This window comes from Diadema antillarum, unplaced genomic scaffold (genome assembly GCF_040938485.1).
Source record: "Diadema antillarum isolate AM-2024a unplaced genomic scaffold, OU_Dant_1.0 seq00000386_RagTag, whole genome shotgun sequence".
Classification (NCBI taxonomy): Eukaryota; Metazoa; Echinodermata; class Echinoidea; order Diadematoida; family Diadematidae; genus Diadema; species Diadema antillarum.
In genome coordinates this window covers 2,377,728-2,404,365 of record NW_027271384.1, presented here as the reverse complement: position 1 = coordinate 2,404,365, position 26,638 = coordinate 2,377,728, and the positions used below count along the sequence as shown (strand labels likewise).

At 37.3% G+C, this 26,638-nt stretch overlaps 1 protein-coding gene across 2 annotated transcripts in view; it reads right to left on the bottom strand.

Moving 5' to 3' along the window:
* Positions 1-18,123: 18,123 nt before the first annotated feature.
* LOC139731908 (cytochrome P450 4V2-like) overlaps positions 18,124-26,638 on the bottom strand; it is a 61,052-nt gene continuing 52,537 nt past the window's right edge. For both annotated transcript variants that reach the window (XM_071642783.1, XM_071642781.1), the window contains 5 exons: positions 25,060-25,242; positions 23,212-23,314; positions 22,030-22,164; positions 21,277-21,456; positions 18,124-20,062 (listed from right to left, as the gene is read on the bottom strand). In XM_071642783.1, coding sequence (XP_071498884.1) covers positions 19,899-20,062; positions 21,277-21,456; positions 22,030-22,164; positions 23,212-23,314; positions 25,060-25,242 — 765 coding nt within the window. In that variant the 3' untranslated portion in view covers positions 18,124-19,898. The remainder of the gene's footprint in view (positions 20,063-21,276; positions 21,457-22,029; positions 22,165-23,211; positions 23,315-25,059; positions 25,243-26,638) is intronic.

The following is a 26,638-nucleotide window of genomic DNA, read 5'->3' as shown; positions in this document are numbered from 1 at the left end:
GAGTGTGTTATACCCCTCTCCTAATAATTCTCGAAAAAGAGGTTTGGTACAAAACAACAACAACCACAGCAACAACAACAACAACAACAACAACAACAACAACAACAACTACTACTACTACTACTACTACTACTACTACAGCAACAGGGATTTGGGGAATCGCTTTTAGACTGCAAATGTAATTCTACAATTGGAAATGATTAACAAAATGCTCGAGGTGTAATGTTTTACTTCACGAGGAATACAGTGATAGGGACCTAATGCCTATTAGAGCTGTGTCGACTTAAGTAGTAAGAGAACAATGATGCACTCACCTTAATACAATAATGAAAAAGGATGAAACTCTGCTGTGAGATCTGCGTGACTGCCGTTACACTAGCATGAACACGTTCCTGTACTGGAGAATACGACAGAAATTACTGTGTTCATGATTTATATAATCTTCTACCTATAAAGAGGTTGCCGTATTTACTGCTACGTGAATTGTTTGGCGTTAACGGCGCATCAGCTATAATTGACCAATCAAAACACTCGAACATCAGTCATGTGACATGGGAAGAGAGGGAACGCAGATATTTTGTGGTATTTGATGCTAGATCTAAAAAAAAGCTTTAGGTCTGGTGTTTATTATGTGAGCTCTACCGTAACAATTCCCTATTCTTCTTTATTTTGCATCGAATCGAAAAGGTGCAGGTTTGGTGAATTTCTTTATGCATGCTTATGTGCATGACCTCATACGCAATCATATTAGTTCAGAAAAAAAAAATATCCAGGGCGCTACTTTGTTCGTTCCGTGGTATTTGTTTGTTTGCTATTATTTCTGCATTCAATCAGATGCAATTTGAATGCAAACTTTAAAAAGTACAAAGACAAAGAATAACAAGTGCAGTGAAATAAATCGATAACAGTACATAAATAGATACACATAGGTGAGTGCATTGAGCAATGTAGATACACAGAAACATAAAATAAGATATACAGTATTTTTCAGTAAACAACAGAGATCATTGAATGCAGGAGACCACCATCATAAGCGATTAAGCTTGAAATGGATGGAGGCCTCATAAAATGACTATCCAACGACATAACTCTCTTGGAGGAAGGTGATCAGGTGAGTGCAGTGCAGTTGCAGGTGAGAGCGCAAGATGCAGTTGAAGGAAGAAAATAGAGATTGACAATAAGATGACAATCTATACTATAAATATTTGGATGGAGGCCTCATAAAGATGACAATCCGGACCCGAATGTCTTATAGATTTATGTGTCACTAATAATTTGGGATTCAAAAGGTGGAAATTTCTACATATACGAGTAGGGTACGAATGGACAGAAGTATTGAACCTAAACATGTTATCAAACGATGATGGAAGTTGATCATGTATATATTTAAACATAATTACTCGTACTTGAATAATATTCAAATTAAAAAACCTTCAATGTTTTAAGCTCATGAAATAAAGAATCAGTATGAGCCAGAAAATGTGATCCTGTACAAATACGTATAACTTTCTTTTGTAATTTGAATATAGAATTCATTTTGGTAGAGTCCGCAAGTACCCCATACAACATTGCAATAACTTATAAGAAGAGTTCGGTTTCAAAAGGTACTACATCCATAATTTCAAGTTCTGAGAAAAACGTGATTTTTTAATTATCATATTTAGGAAGCTCGGACTGGAATGATATTTCCCCCTATTATACTGATAGATTATACAACACTAAAACCACTCTCTAAGAAAATCCAGGTCCTTTCATTTATTTTTCATGAATTAAACATATTTATATTTTTGTGGATATAGTACCTTTTGCAAACGAAAGTGGATATAGTACCTTTTGAAACCGAAATTTCGCATGCCATAGATATATTCAGTGTGATGTTATGACATGTTTCGCGGATTTATATTTCTTCAGCAATGGTGTTGATGGGGATGAGATACAAGGTCAAGGGGGCCTAGGTAACTGACAATGCCCGGCCCTATTTAGCATCAAGAATAACAAACCAATGTGCATCGCTAATGCCCCACTTCTCCCTTGCCGACTAATATTTTGAATGAACAAAGCATGGGGGATCCATTATGCGTGAACGGTTATAGATGGGGAGGGGTCTCAATATCTTACCAGATGATTTCTCTCTTCCCTTTTCTCCTTTTGTTTTTCTCTCACCAGCTTTATTTCATGATTTCTTATCTTTTTCCTCTATGTATTACATTTTTTGCTATTTTTCTCTCTGTGAATTCTCCCTTCACGTGTCTCAAGAATAATGTATTCACATGCCGTCAATCCCTCGTTTGAGGCGAGTCCCCAACTGGGGCATACCCAAAGTGGGGTGCGTATATTTGTCGTTTGGGAGTTGGGAGTCGAAGGACTTGTCCATTGCAAATAAACTTTCTGCTCAAGCGTGACAAACCTGGAGGCCAAGCCAGGGTTTGATGACTCCAGCAGCTGTCGTATTACGTAAGAGCATGATAAGGATATCTGCCTGTGGCAGACCATTCAAAGTGAACTCGATTTTCTCTATCCTTTCTAAAGTTTTCAATTTTATATTCTATTGAGAAATTCTATGGTCATCCATTTTACATTTCGAATGAAAAAAATTGACCCGTAAATAACGAAAATACAGGAATAAGAAGGAGAGCATTGCTAGTTTGCCGGTGCTGACAAGGTGCTATTTGGCAGTGAGTTACAACGGGGAGGTGAGACTACCTCCCTGGTTACAATCAGCCTGCTGACTGGATCATTGAGAAAGCAGCTGTCGTATTACGTAAGAGCATGATAAGGATATCTGCCTGTGGCAGACCATTCAAAGTGAACTCAATTTTCTCTATCCTTTCTAAAGTTTTCAATTTTATATTCTATTGAGAAATTCTATGGTCATCCATTTTACATTTCGAACGAAAAAAATCGACCCGTAAATAACGAAAATACAGGAATAAGAAGGAGAGCATTGCCAGTTTGCCGGTGCTGACAAGGTGCTATTTGGCAGTGAGTTACAACGGGGAGGTGAGACTACCTCCCTGGTTACAATCAGCCTGCTGACTGGATCAGTAGTTACGTTCAGACGGCAGGCCCTAACCTCGAGGTTAGGAAACCTCGAGGTTTCGCTCTTCCCCCCTAACTACGACGTGTGTCCACACGACGAATCTTAACCTCGAGGTTACGAAACTTCGAGGTTAAGCTTCTGCCCCCCGTAACTATAACGAGTGGGTCCTACTCGATGTTAAAACCACAAAACCGGAAGCTTCAGCCCACACTGCTAACAAGGCGTCTATTTATTCTTTAGTCGAACCCTGTCGGACTCGCTTACGGGTACTCTTTTTCTCTGTCATGGTATGCAGAGATAGCACTGCACTGATGACTTTATGCCTTTATGAAGATATTCGTCGAAAACATTTTTTTTAGCGTCGGAGAAGAATATAGAATACAGTTTGATAGCGAGTTCGACGTGTTCAGTTTCAGAGATCAAGCGCATGGGAAGAAAAGATGATGTTGTTGTGTCATGCGTCATAGGTTTTTCACGTGTGGTGTATTTGTGGTGTACGTTTGGGAGGTTGACCCGGAAGCAGAGGGAAATTGTGGGGGCCGGAGTTTACGGCGAGGTCACTCTTAACTTCGAGTTCGTTGTGTTTTGTGTCCACACGGTGCTTAACTACGAGTGGGGACCCCCCGCGGCTCGTGGTTAGAGCGCTAACCATAAGATTTCTCGTGGCTCGAAACTTCGAGCAAACCTCGAGGTTTGCTAACTACGAGTGCGTCTTCACGGTCCCTAACTACAAGCTCTAACCTCGAAGTTTCCTAACTTCGAGGTTAAGGGCTCCCGTCTGAACGTAACTAGTGAGAAAGAGAGAGAGAGGGAGAGAGAGAGAGAGAGAGAGAGAGAGGGGGGGAGAGCGAGAGAGAGAGAGGGAGGGAGAGGGGGGAGAGATGGGGGAGGGAGAAGGGGAGAGCAAAATGGAATGACAATAGTTCCGGTCACTACAGTACAGGCATGCTCTGTCTGCATACGCTGAACGTCTACACTCACACACACACACGTACACACACACACGCACCATGGAGCTACATGGCCCATGCCAAAACCAAAACAATCTCCTTCTCTCGCGGTGCCCCCCCCCCCCCTCCTGTGGCGCTGTGGCGATGACTGATGCTTAGATTAGGCCAGGGTCAAGAAACAGGTGTTTTATATCTTTGACTTTAAGTCATTGATTGCCAAGATATGCACTGGCATTATTTACTGGGGTGTAGCCTCTTCAAACGAGAGATTTGCGTCATGATTATCTTTTCTTCATTTTTTTCAATGTAACTTCTGAGGGAAAAGGTGGAAAAGCAGCATCTGAATGTTCTGTATTCTCTCAACACTGTAATCAAATTCATTACATGAATTGCATTCTTGTATGTTCTTTATGAAGTAAGAGAAATCTGATAATCTAATAGCTGATGAAAATGAAGACCGTCGATGAGTAATATGACCACCTGTACTAAACGCACATTTGGTATTACCTTTGTGACATTGTATATTAGTAAAAGGTGTCATTTACAAGAATGAATATAAATATAGTGTTCAAAGTTGTATGTCACTATGTACACATTTTGTACTTTTAAGACCTGGTACTTGACATCATGCACGTATAGAATAGCACAGCATACCCACAGGTAAAGCACTGTTGATAGGGATGTCAGAATTTCATGCCATTGTATACATAACAAAGTAACTTTGCTTTCAGACTAGTTGTCAAAAACTTATTAGCTGTGAAGCTATTTATGTAAGAAATAGACCATACCTACACAGTGTCTGTAGGCCCTACTTTATTCTGGGGACAATGGCTCAAACTCAACACCCTAGCAGTAACGCACGGTACCGGTAACTAACAGTAAATGCAATACATGGGACTACATGAGAGTCGCGTAATTTCTCCAGTTTCCCCGCCGTTTCTCCTTAACTCTTGTCGACTGCTTTTAATTCACCTGGGATGGTTTGTTTTATCAATCAATTCTTCTTCAATTTCCTACATTGCTAGATCGAAATGTGATGAGATTTTCAAGATATTGGTCAGATTTGGGTGGTGATTTTAACAGAAAGCCAGAAAGCCAAAAGCCAACTTCTATTGTTTACAGATTAAAGTCAGTAGACAATGGAAGAGGGTCAAGCCAATGCTGCTCTCTGATTGGTCAATTTCCCGATGATGTCATTGGAGTGGATGTAGTACCTTTTGCAACCCAACTGAAATGGATGTAGTACCTTTTGCAACCGAATTGATTTTTAAATGTAATTTTTAAACACTTTCTGGTTGGAAATTCAGCTTTTTGTTAGTATAGATGTAAAGAGGTCCTAAAAATGAGTACATCAAGACCAAAAAGTGGATTTTGATGGAAAATGGATGTAGTACTTTTGCAACTGAGCTCTTCATATATGGGAGAATTAAGGAATTATATAATAGAAATAAAGTTGAACGAGGAAGAAAGAACGTCAGCTTGGAAATTATCCCTATATTTCTAGAAATACACGTTGTAACATAATGTAAATGCTCATTCCAAGTCAAACTTTCATCTATGTATACTCCTAGAAATTTTGAATTCGTTTTCTTTTCTAATGGGATATCATCAATGTTAATATGTATCAACGTATCTTCATTATGAGAATGAAGTTTGAAATAAATGAAGTGAGTCTTTTTTATATTCAAAAAAAGTTTCTTAGACTTAAACCAATTTGATACTTTACTAATGTCAATATTTAAAGTACCATTAAAAATCTTAAGATCTTTATGAGAATAAGATATATTCGTATCATCAGCAAATAGAACAAAAGAGAGAAGAGAGGATGTATTTATGATATCATTAACATAAAAAAGGAATAATAGTGGGCCCAGAATTGAGCCTTGAGGAACACCACATTTAATTAAAAGGGGGTCAGATTCACAACCGTTAAAAGTAACATATTGTCTTCTATTAGTTAGATAATCTTTAAGCCATAAAAGTGCTTGTCCTCGAATACCATAATGACTAAGTTTGGTGAGTAAAATAGAATGATCAAGAGTATCGAATGCATCACTCAAATCACAAAATATACCTGCAACATGTTCTTTGTTTGCAAAAGCACTCGTAATTTTATCATAAATTCGTATTAGTGCTAAATCAGTTGAATAATTTTTTTCTGAAACCATATTGATTGGGAATAAGTAAATCATACTTATTGATAAATTTAAGAAGTCTATTATAAACAATTTTTTGTCTAAAATTTTGGATATACTAGGCAACAAAGAAATAAGACGATAATTACTAATTTCATGAGGATCATCTTTTTTATGAACAGGATTAACTTAAAGATTAAACTTAAAGATTTAGTGATACTAATGATTTCACTGGGACTTGTTGGATTAAAATAAATAGACTCTTGATTTTGGTCAAAAAGATAATGTGTAAAATGAGCAGAAGTATTGCTAATTTTAGTAGCAAGTTCCGGACCGATGTTAACGAAAAATGAGTTAAATGAATTAGCATACATATTGGGATCATTTATTTTAATGCCGTTTAGTGTGATATCATCCGTTGGCGGAGAATCAGGCTTTTTACCTAGGACCTCTTTAATAATTTTCCATGTTGCATTAATATTCGAAGAAACCTTTTTCATTCTATCAGGAAAATATAATCTGCGGGATAAACGAATCAATTTTGTCAATTCATTTCGATAAACTTTATACATATTCAAATTAAATTCAGTTGGGTTACGAATATGTAACTTATACAAAAAATTACGAGTGTTTGTGGATTTCAAAATACCTTTTGTAATCCAAGGATTTCTTGGTTTACTTCGGTTACTTTTTATTCTACATAAAGGAATATTATTTTCATAATAATACAATTTATCATTAAAACATTTATATGCAAAATTAACATTGTTAATACTATAAATATCTGTCCATTCCTCTAAAAATAAATTCTGTTTCAATAATTCCACATTACGTTTTGACTCTTTATAATACCATATTTTATCACGTAATTCATTACGACCCAATTTACATTCACAAATTGAAAATATTGGTAAATGATCAGAAACTTCAGAACATATTGTATTATTATACACATTCGAAAATATATTATTAATCTGAGTTGATGAGTGTGAATTTATCCTGGTGGGTTTATTGATAATCGACATAAAACCATATGAATACATTAAATGCAGGAAATTAAGGGAATTATTGTTATCTGATGTATCGGATGTTATCGGATGTATCGGATGATACTATACATACAATGTATACGCTTGAAAGAAGATATGTTTTTGTGTGTTTGTATGGATATCAAAAATATATATATATATAATAATTTATATTCACAGTTAAGGCAATCTAAGTGTACATGCATGTGCACATGTTTGTATGCACTTATGATGCAAGCAATGTAAAGCCCCTTTTTACACTTTCATGCATCGGAACACGGATCATCACGAATCGTCGTTCCGGGATCATTCGCGCTGTTTCTGGCATGACCATGTTGACTCCGTGAACACTGGTGAAGTCATCCCGCATGATCCTTGGCGTACCGACATGTCCGTGGAAAATGTTAAAGGGAACCAACCCAAAGAGCAATGTGGATTGAGTGAAAGCAGCAACATTAGTACAACACATCAGTGAAAGTTTGAGGAAAATCGGACGATCGATCCAAAAGTTATGATTTTTTTTTTTTAAGTTTTGGTGCTGGAACCGCTGGAGGAGGAGACTACTAGAGAATATGACGTATGTATGGACAACGATATAAAGAATATATAAAGAAAATTCCACAAAAATTCACTTTTCTAGCATTATGAAAGAGCACTTGACTAACCGCTTTCAGAAAGCAGGGAAATATATTGCCACCTTTAACATAATAATATTATGTCAGTATCAAGTTGATGGAATGTGTAATTTTCATGAAAATTGAATTTTTGTGGAATTTTCTGTATACTTTCTTTAATAACGGTTGTCCACACATAACTTGGCTCTGAATATATTTTGGAGATGGCGGTGAAAACAACGTAAATATCCGTGTAAAGACCGTGAAGGGACCCAGTTAAATTCGTGCTCTTCCTTGATGTCTTTTTTACCTCCTTATGATATGTCTCCTTTGTTATCCGCGTTGCTACCTTGTCCGCCCGTGTAGACGTCGTACTTGTCAGTGTAGACACCCTGTTGAGATTGTATCCACACCGGCATTGAGAAGAAAATCGTGATGTTGCACGCTGGAACACCTCGAATTTCGATCCATGATGATCCGTAAAGCGATCCGTGAAAGTGTAAAATGGAATTTAGAGACTCACCAGCTTCTTCTTCTTCTTTTTCTTCTTCTCTTTGCATGTACTTTTTATAGAATGTGTGTGAGTGTTTGTGTTTGTATGTGTGCATCTGTTTACGTTTGTAATTGTGAGGTCAGAGTGATATCTGCATTCATCTTCCTTCAAGCCTAACACCATCGCAGCTCTTTGCCTTTCTAAAGTCTTTTCATTTCATTTCATGTCATGTCATTCATTTCATTTCGAACAGAAATGGGCTTGTACAAATTTACGTATACATTGCACACTAAATCAGTGTAACATTGTAATAAGGGAACGCATCACTGTGAGCTGAAATAATATTTCAGTTCACAGTGCGTTCTTTATTACAATGTTACACTGATTTTTTTTAAAATTTCCTTGATCTTCTTTACATCACATAATATCATATTATGATACTATGTGATGTAAAGCCCCTGTTCCACTATGCCGTTCTCGCTACGATTTGACAATTTTCTCAGATCGGGAAGGATCGAGTAAAACCTGAGCCGATCTGGACACAGTACGATGTTAGAACGCTCTAAGCACGCTGCAGTTACGACATACACGTGCTTGCTACGCTCTTACTACGATGATCGGGAATGAGGCATTACGATCTCTGCCGCTGCAGCTACGCTTTAGAACGATGTAGCTACGCTGTCAGTGCGATGTTGCCGATGTTATCCGATTGATGCACGCTGTATCTACGCTCTGAACGATCTATACGATCTTATCACGCTGTCACCCGGTTCAGAGAGCTAAAAAGTGCCCGATGTGCCCCGATGTACCCCGATTTGAATGTCGATCTGCAGTCAGTCAACTTATTAGCATGCAGAACCGAAGAAATATACTATGGACCTCGAAAAGGCTCCTCAACTCCCGGTCCTTTTGCAGCAATGCATTGTTATAAACAAAGACGTGCTGACTTTTCGAAGGCATTTTCTTTATGTCCTTGCTTTTATAGTCCGTCTTCCTCCAGTTGTAGATGATTTCATATTCTTCAAAATTCTGCTAAGTCCTCTTCCTCCTCTTTAAGCATCACGTGCAGTCTCTCTTTGGGTAGCTGCTTTGCTGCTTTCTTCTCTTCTTTTTCTTCATCTCTTCTCCTTCTTCGAAAATTTGAGCTCCTTCTTCTTCATATTCTGCCCTGACAGGTGCAGCGACAATGCCATCCTCCTCCTCAACAGTTCTGCCTCTCGATCTCCTTGATCTTCTTCTGGCAGACATTTTTGTGTAAGTTTTCTTAACGTTCATGTGCCAATGTTACTACACTCAGAAAAAACCTTGTTACGCTCTCCCCGCTGCGTTTACGCTGTCACTACGCTCTCCCCGATTGCCGTACGATTAAAAATAGGTCAATTTTGATAGGGGAGATCGGGAAGAAATTTTGAACAGGTTCAAAATTTCTTCCCGATCTGAAAAAAATGCCCGCTCCAACCCCGACCTCCACACGCTGCTGCTACGATGCTTCCGATCCCCGTACGCTTTTGCCGCTCTCTCCCGATCTGCTAGATTGGGACAGATCGGGGTCCAGATCGTGATAGTGGAACGGGGCTTAAAAGGAGATCAAGGAAATGTTAACCACCTTTACAACCCGAGTAAACTGAAATTTGATTCTGAGGTGAATGAAATTGCTCAAATATGATGTAATTGTCACCAAACACATAAAGACCTTCTTGGATTTGGAAATTTGTCTGACCCACAATTCTGACCACCTAGACACGGTAGAGAAGGCCATTTTTCACCAGCTTCTTGACCCCATGGACTATACAAGAACGTACATTAAGTGAGATCTATGACAGATAGCAGAACCTGCTCATTTACGGAGTCCCAGTAAAATGAAAGCGTTCTTGCATGACACCAAAAAGATTCAAGAGATGGAACTACAACTCTCTACATTTGATTTGAACCCAAATTCAAGCCTCCATTCGAAAATATTTGAAGTATGTGCCAAATTCGATCTGCCTCGTGGAAGACAATTGATTCATGTCTCATTGCATAATGACCAGCCATTCTCTTTTACTTATAAAAGATGAGAGATGTATAATGTTGAAGACACGGGACTGGGCGAATAGAAATCCTGGTAGAAATCGAGCAAAGATAAACGGAAAAGAATGCTCCACTTGGCTATGACACATTGATTGTTCAATGAGAAATCAATTAGAAGTTTATATGAGAAGGTGTTTTCCCCCCTTAGGGAATTAAGTACAAAAGTGATAAAATCCGTTCTTTTTTCTTCAGAAGGGTACAGTTTCTAACACTTTCAAGTAAACATATATACAGCTCTGATTTTACACTTTTGCACATACTTCTGGACGGGATTGCTTTTTGTTTTGTTTTATAATAAGGAATAATGACAGTTAATTTGAGGATATCAGCGAGCAAAGTATTGCTGTCCATTCATAGAAATGTAACGGTTGTTTGAATAGAATCCAGTTGGAACGCCAGCTCTTGAACCTCCCTGATGAAACCGTCAATAAAGCTATACAGTACCGAATGACAACGTTCATTGCCTATTATTATATAATTCCCTGTTCAAATAGAACGAAGATATTCCTGGTAATTTTCTAACAGTCTAAAGAGAAAGAAATATGAAATGGAGTCATTTGATATAGCAACGTGATCCTTTGAGATTGCATTTGATGATTACTGTTTACACTCTTTCAATAAAAGCAAGCAATTAAAGCGAATTTTTGTCTACGTTTTTCAGTTTTTGGGAATATCCCGATACCGTATATGACCCGTCTGCTTAACAAATCATAAAGGGCCTTCAAATGTTCTCTCACTCATTCACGTTGAAAGGCTATTACCTCTCTCTCGCCCACTACATTTCCCTTTCTGATCTACCGCTCTCCTCTCTCTTTCTCTTTCTTTCTGTCATCCTTTCACTCTCCGTCCTTTTTTATTCTCGTTCCCCCTCATTGTTTAATGATAATTATTTAGCAAGTGACCAGGATTCACTCCTAAAGCAATTTCACTCTTTCTATTCCCCCCCCCCCTTCGCCCTTGTTGTTTTTCTCATGCAATGTTTTCAGATCTCTCTGCATCGATCGTGATGCCAGTTTACTCTCCCTTTCTAGAAATCAGGCCCGTAGCCAGGATTTTTCAAGGGGGGGGGGGGGGGGGGTGCGGTCACTAAAAAAACGGACCTTCGGTACCAATACCAATAATGACACACACACACACACACACAATTATATATATATATATATATATATATATATATATATTCTTTGGACGACCGAACTACAAAAGTTGTGTAAGAATTTGCGCGCGAAGCGCGCCGCAAATTGTGAATTTTGACTGTTTTAATGACGTTTTAAAGTCTCGAGGAAATTTGTATTTTTGTCTGTTGCATGCAATCGCGTTACGGTATTTCATCTAGGAAATAGTAAAAACTCATTTTGCCAGGAAGTTGCAAAGTTTAATTGTGTTCGAGACTCTACGCGCGTAGCGCGCCGCAAAATTGAGAATAGTGATTTTCCTGGTGTTGTTTTAACTTTTATTTTTTTCTATTGTATACCCGCGTTAGCAGGCCTGAAGCCTGGTATGCGAGTTTGTCAAAGACGAAAATGAATAAGAAAAATTTTAAAACAAAATGAATTGTAAATGTGAACCATTTATATTTTGCCTCCTTGTGGCAGGACAACTGCATTTCCGAACTTTCAAATAATCATTTTAGATTTAATAATATTAAAGGTAGTAGATCCGATTCGCAAACATCTCCAATATCAGTCAAATGTTATATTAACCATCATGCTAAGAAGGTTTTCTTTGTGAAATTTGGAGGTCAGTGAAATTCAAAAATTAAACATCCGTTAGCCATTGGAAGAAGTTGAGTGCAAATTCAGACCTCAGGCTTAGTGCTCAGATGTTTTCGTATTTGATTTGATCTGTCTTACTGTGCACACTAAGATACATACTGGAATGGTTATTTCTTATTTATTAAATTATAGTAGCATATTTGGTTACTAGCTGTCTGTAAGCATTTTCGAATTTGGGCTGCAAAGAGATCCACTACCTTTAAGTTAGAAGAGAGATAAGTAAATAATGATAAAATAAACAAACAAAAAAGAATGAGTTTCTTTTGTAATACTATCTGACAAACTTTTTACTTTACCATTTTACTTCATAGCTCAGCACTTTCCATTCTCTCTCATACCCTCTTACCCATTACATTTAAATGAAATACAACTAAAATGAGTTTGCGTGCCTGCATAATACTCTTTGGAAATTATAAGTGAAAATGTTCTTAGGTTTTTGCTCACTTTAAAATGAGAACCAATAGAACTGTCACAACATGAGAAAATGTATAAGTAATAATCAACAGTACATTTCCGAATTTGGCCAGCAAAGAAATCCGCTACCTGTAAGTTAGAAAAGAGATTAGTAAATAATGATAAAATAAACAACAAAAAAGAATGAGTTTCTACCGCCGTATCCAGAACAGAGCCTGAAACGGTGCAGGCTCAAGAAATCGTTTGTACTATAATACGTCTTGAAGTACTGTGTGATACCGTTGACTCAGACTTCTACAAAGCTGTGAGAATTGTAATCCAATCCGACTCATTACCTGAGATATTTATGAAAATATATCAATAAAGAATGTAAATTAAATAACGATGCGTCACAATGCAGTCTAACGCTCTCACAATGCTATCATACATAGGGTTTTTCACTGACTGTTTTTACTCCGGAGCTCTTGCAATATTCAGGCTTTTGTAATACTATCTGACAAACTTTTTACTTTACCATTTTACTTCATAGCTCAGCACTTTTAATTCTCTCTCATACCCTCTTACCCATTACATGTAAATGAAATACAACTAAAATGAGTTTGCGTGCCTGCATAATACTCTTTGGAAATTATAAGTGAGAATGTTCTTAGGTTTTGGCTCACTTTAAAATGAGAACCAATAGAACTGTCACAACATGAGAAAATGTATAAGTAATAATCAACAGTACATTTCCGAATTTGGCCTGCAAAGAAATCCGCTACCTGTAAGTTAGAAAAGAGATTAGTAAATAATGCTAAAATAAACAACAAAAAAGAATGAGTTTCTATAACCGCCGTATCCAGAACAGAGCCTGAAACGGTGCAGGCTCAAGAAATCGTTTGTATATACTAATACGTCTTGAAGTACTGTGTGATACTGTTGACTCAGACTTCTACAAAGCTGTAAGTGAGAATTTTAACCCAATCCGGCTCATTACCTGTGTTTTTTTATGAAAAATATGAATAAAGAATGTAAATTAAATAACGACGCGTCACAATGCAGTCTAACGCTCTCACATTAATACGCATGATGATCCTTGAAATTGGCAATATTTAGCTCTGAAAGAAGTGGTAATACACTCTGCAGGATTGTCAGATTAGACTAATCTGTTATAATGTGGACGAAAGACGATTCAAAAGGCATGATATCCAGCGAAAATTGTGAATAACTTGAACTCTCCCGCCTTTGTTTCACAGCACAAACACAATTGTTTGTTTACGCACACTCGTCCGTTGTCCGTAAGCATTAGGGGAATTGTGTACAATGGACAGCACAAAAGCTCGCACGCTTTAGCAAAGTCACAAGCAGTTTTGTAAAACATTCTTTGATTTGACAAGAAAAGTGCCCTAATTTCTCTCTGACCAATCAAAGCAAGTTATACATCACTGAAGAGCCCAAACATTCTACTTCATTTTGAAGTGCGAGGGTAAACAATTCCACTAAGCTTCCGTGGTACAGCCTGTGATTTATATGGGCATGTCCGAAAATTATGGCTTATTTTGGGTACTCCGCCATAGACAAACTCAAGATTTGGTGATTTGAAGCAGAATTTCAGGGGAAAAGTGCCCTAATTTCCCCAAACCTATTTTTGGGGAAATACACGGAGTAGAAAGAGGGTACATTCTAGTTTCATTTGGAGGGCGAGGGTTTTGAATTCATAGCCATGTTTTTTGTGCAGAGCTATTTTTGTCCCAAAGGAGGGGGATATGACGCGTCTTTTCACGTGTTATAAGCACCGGTGCTCTCGCTCCGGAGCAAATGCGCGCAAGTTTTCCATATGCGTACTCGGGCGGCCAGTGGAAAAAAAAAAAAAACACAGGTCACACGCGCCAAGGGCCATGCATGGCATGCAGTGCCAATATAATAATAGCTCGCACAAATTGATACATAACATTTGTGTTTGTGTGCATGGGGACGATCCGATGGTTCATACAACAAAAGGGTTTCGTACAATTATTTTTAACATTGTTAAACGTACTCTTCCACATTTACGTAGCATATAATGTGTCTTTATATTTATTTGGACTGTTATCTTGAGAATTGCTAAAAACCGTCATTATGAAAAAGTGGACCTTTCAGAATTTTTTTTTGGGGGGGGGGTGCGTACGCACCCGACGCACCCCCCCCCCCCCCCTCCCCTGGCTACGGGCCTGGAAATCACATAAAGTGTGAATGATATCTGTATATTTTTGGCAGTAATCAAATTTCTGCTTGTACATGCTGCTATCTTTATATTCATCAATGTCTTATTATTTATATCTCAGGGTTTTCAGTGTGTAATTATAACTCATTGTGAAGTAAGCAGCAACTCAGCCTGTTGGCTGCAATGTTTTTATTGTATATATACTTTCTTTATTAATAAATCACTTCAGTTCAATTCCAGTTCATTACAATATTCTCATTTTCCATTTGAAATTGCATTGCACTCGCAACATTTAAGTTTCTCCATTTTTCTGTTTGCTTCTGGTAACAAATTGCAGTCACAGCAGGTGATAGGAGTCGGGTAGAAATTTATCATACCAATGTTTTCATATGATATCATCGCTCATAGCTTCTCTCGCCTATAGATAAGCAAACCAGAAGCCATTATTATTTTGCATTTTGTATCTAACTGTTATTTGTTAATCCAAAATGTGGCCAGTTGATTCCTCCAATGAGTAGCTAGAATGTCGGAGTTGTGAAGAGCTGACGTTTACTCAATAAGGTGGTCGTTTGCCACGCGAGTGGAACAGGTAATTATCTGAAATGCGTTTTTTTTTCTTCAAAACGCTCACTCAACGCAGCAGAAGCTGGTATTTGTTTTTCCATCATCAGTATTCAGCGTGAGGAACATAAATCAATGCTGTTACTAACAGCTCATGTCCCGAACGCATGGCTTTTCATTATTGTACTATACAAGTTTCATCATTCTTATAACTGCTCATACCTAGAAATATCTTACTATATCATAACCGATTATTACCTCAACTCTTTTCCTGAAGTTGAAGATTATTCCGAACAAATATACACAGCGTTTGTAATCTGTGATTTGCAAGGTCGATGGTATAGTTTTGGGTAACTATGAAAAATGGAAAAAATATCCGATTTTGTTTTACAGATGGAGTTTTATAGGATCTGATTTAGAGTAACACTAGTATAAGCAACAGACTGCATCATTCCAACATCTAATCTCTGCTGACTTTAAACACTTCCTCTGACTTGATTTCAACTGTACCATTAACATCACTGAATTTTACAGAACAATTTTAGAATTGTGGGAAAATACCCGTTAAGATTTTAGTAAATAAATCTAAAAAAACCCACATAAAAACATAAAAAACAAAAGAAGGAGGCAATCATGAGGTTTTTTTCAAAAAGAGAGCATGCAATCGGCCGATGGGTATTCATGGACCTACCGAAAGCAGCAGACACAGTAATTGATCACGACATATCAATGAATTCATTAAGATTGTATAGCATAAGAGGACAAGCATTATCTAGCTTGCTTTATAGACTGTCTGCACAACCACCGATGTCTTTGTATCCAATCATACAGCTTTAAATACAAAAATTAGACATTTAGTGTGGTGTCATACAACATGTTAGGCATGTAAGGTCTATTGCTGTTTAAATGGAATGATTTTTCTACACTTTTAAATTTTTTTTTTGCTAGTAACATACAAGTGTTTTTATTCGCATCTAAAACTTAGAAATTCTTCCACCTCGATTAAATTCTGAGTTAATTAAAGTTGTCATGTAGTGTTAATGCAACGAAGTATCACCTGATTTTAACAAAACACGTTATACTCATAATGATGACAGTCAACACCAGCAATTTTGTAATACATTCATTCATGGATATTTTTTGCGTGCTATAATGTAATAGTGAAAAAAAATGCACATAAGTTCTCAGACTTACCATTCATTGCAATCTAAACTCAAATGAACATGTTGATTGAATATTCATCGATCCGTATCCACAACACCAGAAATATAGGTAAACAATTGAAATGTTTTTTCTTACTAAATACTTCTAAATAATTGTCATTAGTTGGGTTTTATCTCACATTTTCTATATTTCATTTTTAAAGTAAATTGTAGGATAACGAGATAAACTATGAATTACTTCAAAGTGAGCGATTTGTATAATAGCTAACGCCAATTATCTGTCCCATGGAGAATCTAATTTAGTCATTTACGTACATGAGGAATACAAGACATTCATACTTTACAAGTAGGAATATTATGAATCTTATTTAGTTATCTACGTACACGAGGTATACAAGACATTTATACTTCACACGTAGGAATATCATGAATCTTATTTAGTCATCTGCGTACATGAGGTATACAAGACATTCATACTTTACAAGTAGGAATATTATGAACCTTATTTAGTCATCTACGTACATGGGAGATATACTAGGTGTTTCAAAAAACATTTCCCACTTTTGATTCTTAATAATTCATAAACTATATATCAGATAACACTGTCAGTGATATGAGTAATAGCTGAATTGTGTACAATATGGTTGAAGGTGGTTTGAATATGAAAACATAAATCAGTTTCATGAAATCCATGATTAATTTCACAGTTAGGTTCCAGATTTTGCTCTATTTTCAACCCTCTGTACAAAATTTCACTTTGCACAGGGGTCAATGGGTGTGTATGGGAGTGTGTGGTTAACACCCTGACAATGGTCCTAAACAATGGTTAGGGTTTGAATGCTTCATTATTTATTCATGAGAAATTCCACTGTCATAACTAGTCTTTATTCAGCCTCTGGCAGTATCTGTGTAAAGTCAAACGCCTGCCGATACTGTCGTTGGGTCTCGACAGTGCTCTCCCTACTTCTGAAAAACGAAATTACAATGAATACCTTCTGTTCTATCGTAAACATGGTGACAGGAAGCAAAGAAAATCAATTAGAGTATGCACTTCTGTAAATGGAGCCTTAAATAAATCTACTGTGAAACATATCGCCCCAATGATAAATGCTGCTGAACTCTTTACCAAAAATGATTTCTTTTTGTCAAAAAGTGAAAAATTTGTCAGACTATTTAATTAGTAGACAGTTGTATTAAAATGAGGAACTTTAGATCATTTATGCTTATTTATATCCCAAATTTAGTGATATGTGAAGCAAAAATTGAAAATGATTGCCAGCTGGAACGGAATGTGGTGTTTGCAAGCACATGGAAACGTGTGCTTCCTTTTTCCATGTGCATGCAGTTTACCCTTTACCGTGCATGAACCCAGACTAGCAGTGCCCAGGGCAATCTACATGAATTATTGATTAAGCATTCATGTGCCTGGGATCACGAGACTGACGCCTAGTCAACAGGTGGTTCAGGCATGTCTATTGTTCAGGGCCATTGTCAGCACACACTCACATACACATCATTGGTTCCTGTGCAAAGTTCATTTTTGTACAGAGGGTTAAAATTTGACCAAAATCTGAAACCTTACTTCAAAATCAATCTTAGATTTAATGAAACTGATTTATGCTTTCACATTCAAATTACCTTCAACCAAATTGTACACTATTCAGCTATTATTTATATAAATGACAGTTTTATCGGATGAATAGTTTTTGAGTTATCAATGATCAAAAGTGGGAAATGTTTTTTGAAACACCTAGTACAAGACATTTATACTTTACAAGTAGAAATACTATGTTCAGGTATAAGTGAAATTAATTAATCATTAGCTATCATGCTATACTTTTCTTGATTCAAAGATCAGTCAGACATCGAAGCCTGACGTTTGAACGTCTTGCAAGTGTATCAGTAGACATAATGGGCAAATTGAAGACATTATACTTACAGCAAATATTTTGTGGAAAAGGTAAAATAATCATGATAATTATGTCAGTTTGTATTATTGTCCTGATGGAATAGCCGAGTAGAAGAAATTCAGTGTGACTTAATCACATAGAACTACTTATCAAATACTGATATTTTGATCCGACAGTTATACTGTTCAAATAAAATTACCGTATTAACTACTATTTCTGTAAGGTGTTCTCACCATGCTTCAATGATATTTTTACTGAAAATGAAGAACCGAATTCTTCTAACATTTCTTTACCATCATGTACAAAAGTATAAGCGCACAAAGACGATTAGGATTCCGCACAGGAGCGTCTTGCATCATTCAGCTTACAACCAGCTGTCAACCGATTGGAAAAGTCGGCACTGTCCTAGCACTGTCTCACGACATATTCCACCGCCGCATTCCCCTCAAGACTCGCCTTTCCGACTATTTCCCGTAAAATCACCAGCTTTCGACACGACGTCATTTACAAAATTAATTACATTAACTTAAATCGAATTTGATAAGCATTTTTGATGATCAATGGAAAGCAGCGACGCCATGCTGGATTCTATTTTCCTTTTTGATAAGTTCGTCTTTTACGCTGTAATTATCCAAATTGCCCACAGCAACGTAGGCAACATAGTACATTGTACCATTATTCAACGGAAAGTAACACCGTAGAGGCACCGTTAAAGGAGAATCAGCTACAACACCATAAGTGTATGCTGTGTGAAACATATTCTCCATTCTTGTCTCCTATCAATACAATATCTTAGCTACTTAGCTATTTACGCAGTTCATGAGGATTTCTTATTTTGGCAATAATATATAATGATAATGATAACATATGCACCACTTGATACGGGGGTTTCTAAGCTCATTTAATACAGAACTGAAAGCTTGAATTAAGACACAGATTGCTACGAATGTCAATGCAGCAAACAAATCAAATTATTGTATGACCTTATGTCTCATCTTAATTGTTTCAGCGTGTATGAATTTGATTCTGTTTGTCAGTATATGTAACAGCTGATGAAGTGAATTGTAGATATGTTTTGCAGTTTGATTCGCGGCAAGCCGAAACTCTTCAACGTTCTGAGATATGAAGATGAAATATTCAGCAGCTATCATGCCTTCTGTCCCTGTACTTATCAATGATATTTGTTGTCAATTATTACTTGATCAGTTTTTATAGGTATAGTTACCAAAGGAATGTTATATTCGAATGAAAATGCATGTTGAGAGACCTTGAGGATTTATTGAGCATTTATCACATCCCGAGGTAAAACATGTCACTCCTACACCGATGTTTTCAACATCAAGAGCTATGCGACGCATCGAATTTATCAGACAAATTTACATGATTCATGTGCAATATAAATTTTGTTCTCAAATCGCGTTTAGAGGGTTTTTAGCATTGAGACTTTAATCAACAAATTGCGCTTTCCTACTAAAGAACAGTGCATGTGTCAGGAAGAGGTCGATATTAGTTGTTATGGGTGCTGGTAGATGTAAACTCTTTGGTAGAAGCAACCTTGTGTGTCTACTTCCTCCTACTGACTTTGAGGAGGATCTTGCCGGTCACTGGTCTGGTGATGAGCTCTCCAACTGGTTTGGTCTCTTCGATGGTCTCAGTCGACTGGAAGGAGAACCTTCTGAGAAGGTTGACGAGGGTAACCCTGGCTTCCAGCATAGCGAACTTCTGACCTGTTTAATGGTCAAACCAAACTGAACTTTGTTATCTTGTACCCTTTCATCCTTGCCTCTTCCTTCGCCTATATATGCATTTAAGAATTAAAGATATCTTTCTTTTTTTATTCATTCTTTCATCCAATCATTCAGCTAGTCAGTCGATTTTTGCCATTCTTTTGCCTGCTAATACAGCTTATATACAAATTAATCTATATTTGTGCAGTATACTAAATAAAACCGGAATCCAGCAGTTCAATGAGAACTATCCCTTACATGATGAAATTACATTTCTAAATGTCGATAAGTAAAACAGCAGTGGTAAAAAAGTTTGTCTCCCGATTCAACGTTCTGACCAGAATGTATTTAATGGAGGTTCCACAATATCCCCTGAATGTTTTATTTTCAGTAAACAATTGCAGAATGTATAACACGGGAAGTTCTACTCATATGGACTGAAGAATTTGATGAATATGGAGAATCAAGGACACAAGCAAAGTTTAAATAGACTGGACAATTTGATTTTTAAAAAATCGATGGATGAGATGAGTACATAAGTTTGTGACGTTACAACCTACAATCATATAAAGAATATTTCACAAAATGTAATATTGCAACTGATTGACAAATTGTCCTGCCTCGATGCAGGGCGATTCATCAATCAGTTGCAATGAAAACATCTCGACGCAAGAATTTCATGAATTTGAATAAATGTGATATTGTTAATGAAAAGTAGATATTCCCCAAACTTGCAAATGACACATACATTCCTTTCGTAATATTTTTCCCTCATACCTAATATAGGTATTAAGCAGTTAGTAAAATGTTCTGTCATTATGCTGGATACATGCGAGTTAATACATGGTGATTTTTCTTTATATTATCTTTTTCACGTCACTCTGCTGTGGAGATTTTCTCACCCAGAGATGGTGGCACCAAAATACCCCCCCGCCCAAAAAAAAATAAAATAAAAAATAAAAAATAAAAATATATATATATATATATGGACGAATTGTCCAATTTTTCTCAAAGATTAATGTGTTCTACCAATATTGATGCATTAACTCAATCCACCATATCAATACTCCGACAAACTTTCCCTTTTGTACTCCTTCCTCCAGACCCCTCTCAAGATAGATTGAGAGAGAGAGAGAGAGAGAGAGCGAGAAAGAGGGAGGAATGGACACATTTTTGGATCCTGCTGAAGATATTAATATCTAAAGTAGACCCACCAATGCAATTTCTTCCTCCGGCCGAGAACGGAACATAAGCGTACGGGTGTCGCTTGGTACTGTTTTCCGGAAGGAAACGATCTGGGTCAAATCTCTCCGGATCTGGGAATTGTTCCGGGTCACGATGAAGGGCGTAGATTTGTAAAGCGATGTCTGTTTCCTTCGGGACAAGCTTTCCATCTGAATGAAATCAATTTTACGTAAACGCTGCATGTTCTCAACAATATAGTTCATTACATGATAATACTTCTGATGACAATGATAGCAATGATAAAAAGAGATTTGAATTTCATTTACCAAACTAACTTAGCAATATTTCATAGGGGTACTGGCGATGCCCCTTAGAATTTTGTCTGAGTACCCAAAGGACACGAAAAATTCCTCACACAGCATAAAGAAAAAAAGGTAATACGTTAGTGTTATGTAACAGCTGGTTTTGTGTTGTGCAGTTCATATCAAAAAAAAAAAAAAAAACACCATAAAGATGCCAGATCCTAAATGTGTCGTTTACAACTGAGTATCATACGATTGCATTTTGAAATACAAATAACGACGGAAAATGAAAATGAATTCATATCAATTGGTTGCAGGGTAATTGAATAACAAAATGTTCTTTAACAATTGTTGTCTCCCCCCCCCCCCAAAAAAAAAAAAGACGGAATTTTGTTTGATGGATTTTCATAATAATAAAATGATGACAAAATGTGATAAGGGCAATAAAAACTAAAGTTAATGCATTAAAAAAAAGCATACCGAGCATCATGTCACAGTCGAGTTTCCTCGCGATCGCTGGAACAGAAGGAAGGAGGCGCAGACTCTCCTTCATGACTAAGGACAGATACGACATGTTGCCCAAATCCTCAGAGGTAACATAGCGGTCGGTGTCCCCTGGTGTCCAACCAAGACAGAGTTGGGGAGAAAGGAGTAAGAAACGTGAGGGGTGAGGGAAGAAGCATAGAGGCACATGACAGGACCTATTCTGGTCGGAAAATTTTGCTATGTCATAAGCACGTCGACAACTCAAAGTTGTTGCTTATATACTATCGTTTGCAATAGTATGCAAGCGATTAACCCCTACCCAATGATCATTGTTGCACGAAGAGAGCACTGCAGACTACGCATATTTTGGAGATAACAAATGTCCACAGATGACTGTATGTGTAAATGCTGTGATCTGAGCAACATCCAGAGCTCATGTGACAACCTTCTGAAATTGAAAATTGCAATCACACTCATTTTTTTTTGTTGCAATTAATGGAACAGTATCGGCATTTGACGATCAAATTTATATGAAATGAAAATCTTGTTATTGACATGTCACAAATTATTTGAAATGGAAACTGTGAAACTAAAATGTGAATAATATTGATGTATAGCCCGGCCATTTAAACAACCTCAACTCTGTTTTCATTTCCAGTAAACAAACACGGAAAATTATATACAATGTATTAACAGAACATATTTGTAACCCTGTAGTATTTTGTAAAATTATATTACTGTATTATTTGAACGATGTTTACGTATTTTTCAATGCAAGCCATCGTCTTTCAACTTTGCTACGATGTGCAGGCAATGGACTTGCTTTTACAAGGAGCTGTTGAGAGAAGGAGACTAACTCCAGAGTTAGGCTCGTTCGCAAAGATTTATCTCTGATTATTGAACCAGAGTCAAGCGCAAATGGCGATCAAAATCTAACATGCAAGTCTCTTCCTGTAACTGAAAGGACCATACAGAATGTGCCAAATTGCATTTTTTGTATCGATAATGAATGAACATATGTTTAATCGCAATTCGAAATTCTAGCGACGGTGTCCAAACGTGACAGATTTCTTAAGTAAGTACAGTGCATCCAAAAGACATGATAAGAGATGAACGCAAGAGCAAGGTGATGATTAAGAGGAGTCAAATCAACCTTTAGCAGACATGATACCGTACCTAGCACTCTGTCAATCTCTTCATGAAGGCGGGCTTGCACTCCGGGATGGAGTCCAATGAGAAGCAAAGCCCAGCTCATGGCTGTAGCAGTTGTATCATGCCCCTGGATTGGATGCGAGTAGTGTTATTTATGAAGAACAGATCACCAAATCATGAAGTTTATCGTAGCCGCCATTTATTATGAATGCGTTAATTATTATGTTAGAGATAAGAGAATAGTTGGGGACTTAATGACACATGACGTGCACGCCAAGAAGTTTTTTCCGAAGCTCCTTTATTACGCAATGCGCACGCGCGCATATGTCATGTCAATGCGTGGCAAGTGATCTGTTCTTCATACATATCCAACTATTCTCTTATTTTGCACCCAAGTATTAACGCGTACATAACAAGCAGAATAGTACAAACTAACTCTAGGGAACATGGAAGTATTGGAAGAAAATTTATCGGAGGGAAAAATGTACGCGTTGGGAGCTAGTCATACATTATCTAACACCGCCTTTTATAGGAAACACTCATACTCGATAGTGCTGAATCAGTTTTTAGAAGTGCTTTCAGCAATTAATAAGTGGTATGAATAAAATGCTCATCTTCATTTTGGATCATCGTAGAATCATATCGCACACTTAAATTAATCACTTACCTTTACCTTTTGTTACATTCAAGCAATTTCTGTACTCATTTACTTTGTTCAATTTACTTTGTGTTACATTTGTGTGAGAGAAAGAAATGTAGAAATAAAAGCCAACAATTGTGACCCTGCACCACAAAACAAACAAAAAGTCGCCAGACATGAATTTTGAGTTCAGACCATATTCTGAAAGAAAAGACTTTAAGCTTTAAAATGATGTATAACTCAAATCAAATGGACTCTCCTAACCTATCTACATATTGGAAAGAAAGCACAAACTCAGGAAAAGTGTGAACTGAGAAAAGAGGCTCTGAAGTACAGTATCTATTCAAGCGCTTAATCTTTACCGAACCGTGGTGGCTGTGCCATGAATGGGACAAAAAACAGGAAGTAAACCACCCGAGTAACAACAATGAAGGGATTATTAGATTAAACTGAAATTAAGAATGCCTTATTAACACATTCTGTTCATAATCAATGCCAACTTTCAAAGCAGAGGCCCTATCCTTTCAAAAGTTATTAGAGTTGAAGGTGAAGAGTGTGTACAAAGTTTTCAGAAATGAAAAAGGGACTCTAAAGACACACGTAATCACACTATTCTACCATAAATGTTCGAGATAAACTGCTAAAAAACCACAATTTCCCGCCCGTTTTATGACCCCAAATTTTAGCATAATGTCAAAGAAGACTTGCTCTTTCAGAAACTGTGAAAATGTCAAGAGCGGCTAGGTTGACCCATTTCACTTATTTTCAGTCCTCACGCAAAATCAGTGTGTGCGACTTTTTGTTCGTTTTGTGATGCACGGTCACAATTAGTCATCCATTTATCGATCAATCAATCAAGGGATCACCGAATCAACTAATAGAGTTTGATTAAAATTACTTTACAAAGAAGACAGATGGTCAGAAAAAACATGAAATCAGTGGTTAATATGGATTATCAGAGTTTCTGAAATCTTAATCTTAATCTTTTTTTACAAAGGAAACAGATGGTCAGAAAAATATGAAATCATAATTTGTTTATATGGATTATCAGATTCCCTGAAATATTAAGCTGGTCTGAAAAACCTTGAATGATCGAGCTTAAAAATATAACAGAAATTGACGTGCAAATGATTGATTAAACGATATGTCTTTTGAATTGTTTTAAATTCACAGTTTGTGAGAGCTAATTCAATTATTTTCTTCTAAGGTATTTTTTCCGCCTTTTTAATTACCTCGAACATGAAGGTATCCACTTCCTCCTGGATGTCCTGCAGGGTAAAGTTAGGGTCATCCCTGTGCATCTGGATGAGAAGGTCCAGGAAAGCTAGTTGTTTCTTTTTGCCTGCAACAGCGCCCTCGTCACCATTACGGATGTCACTAGGTTTTGCCGCTTGATTTAGTCTCTGTTGAATCACCTGAAATACGGAGCAAACAGGCCTAGAGTTTCCAGAGCCATGTCCTTAAAATATAAAAATGGTCTGTGTTCAATAGTGGTTGGGGAAGCATTACTTTTTGATTATATTACTCTCTGAAACGTCATGAAATAAAGCAACAATCAAGAACACACACACACACACACACACACACACACACACAAAAGACAATGAATATTGTCTCTGCCACCTTAAAACCTAGTCAAGTAGGCCCTATGCCAGTCCGCAGTTAAGAATGGTTCGCATGTATGGCCTCGAAATTTAGATCGCTGGAAAAAACAACAACAAACAAACAATGTTAAGAGTGTTCTGCGACGGTCTCGTAAAAAAATAAAAAGTTCATGCATTGTCCATGACATTGCATATTACAGCTTACTGACCCTTATTGACAGCTATCTGGATATCTCATAGGCCTATCTCTTTGAAGTCACAGCTGAGGGCGCTCGAACGCACCCACAGACAGTGCCGTAAATCTTTGTGATACGGCACTGCCCACAGACTGTGCGCGTTAAGCTTCACTTGTTTGTAGAGCGTGATTGGGCCAATGAGATAGCGATGTGTCTCATGACGTCGTTTTTTATTTCTCCAATGAACTTGGTCTCTTCATGGGAAGATCTTAAAGGGGCATTCCAGAAGATTGTTTAATAACTTCACATAAATGAACAGGTTTGTGGAATTTAATGTGGTCCTTGAGCAGAGAATACAATGCTATAAAAATCCCAAAACAAATTACACTGAACAATGATGATGACATAGGAGCTTCACATATTTCAGAAATGTAGCAATGTAATTTCATTATAATACCTAATGCTTAACAAGTTCACCTGTGTAGAATTCATGCATTCTTTTTTTCTTTTGTTTTGCTTCCGTGAGCCCCTACTCATGCATTTTCATGGTGAAGCTGCCATGCCATCCTCCTTGTGTTCACTCCGATTTATTACAAATTTTGAAAACATTCTTATTCCTCATCCCAATCACTCTAAATTCTGAAACCCTGTATTCAGTCTGTCAGTTGTTTATAATGTATGTAAAAGTGGTTTAGTCTGAAAAATCATCCGGAGTTCTTCTTTAACTACAAACTGGTTTATTTCCCATGCATTGCTCTTCTTCTAGAGTCACTACACAAGTCCTGTCCAGTGCAGAGCGCAGGATCTGGCTTTGGTGTTGAAAGTCTCCAGATCATTGACAGTACATGGCTCTGGTAGGAGAGGGCAGACCAAAAGATGTTGCATTGTCTGATCCTGCCCGCAGTCGCAAGCAGTTTCTCCATCCCTATTGTAGCCCCATTTCTGCATGAGGACTTTGCATCGTCCTGTTCCTGTCCGTAGGCGATTCAGGCATGACCAGGTGGGCCATGCCTCACTTGAACCCGGAGGGA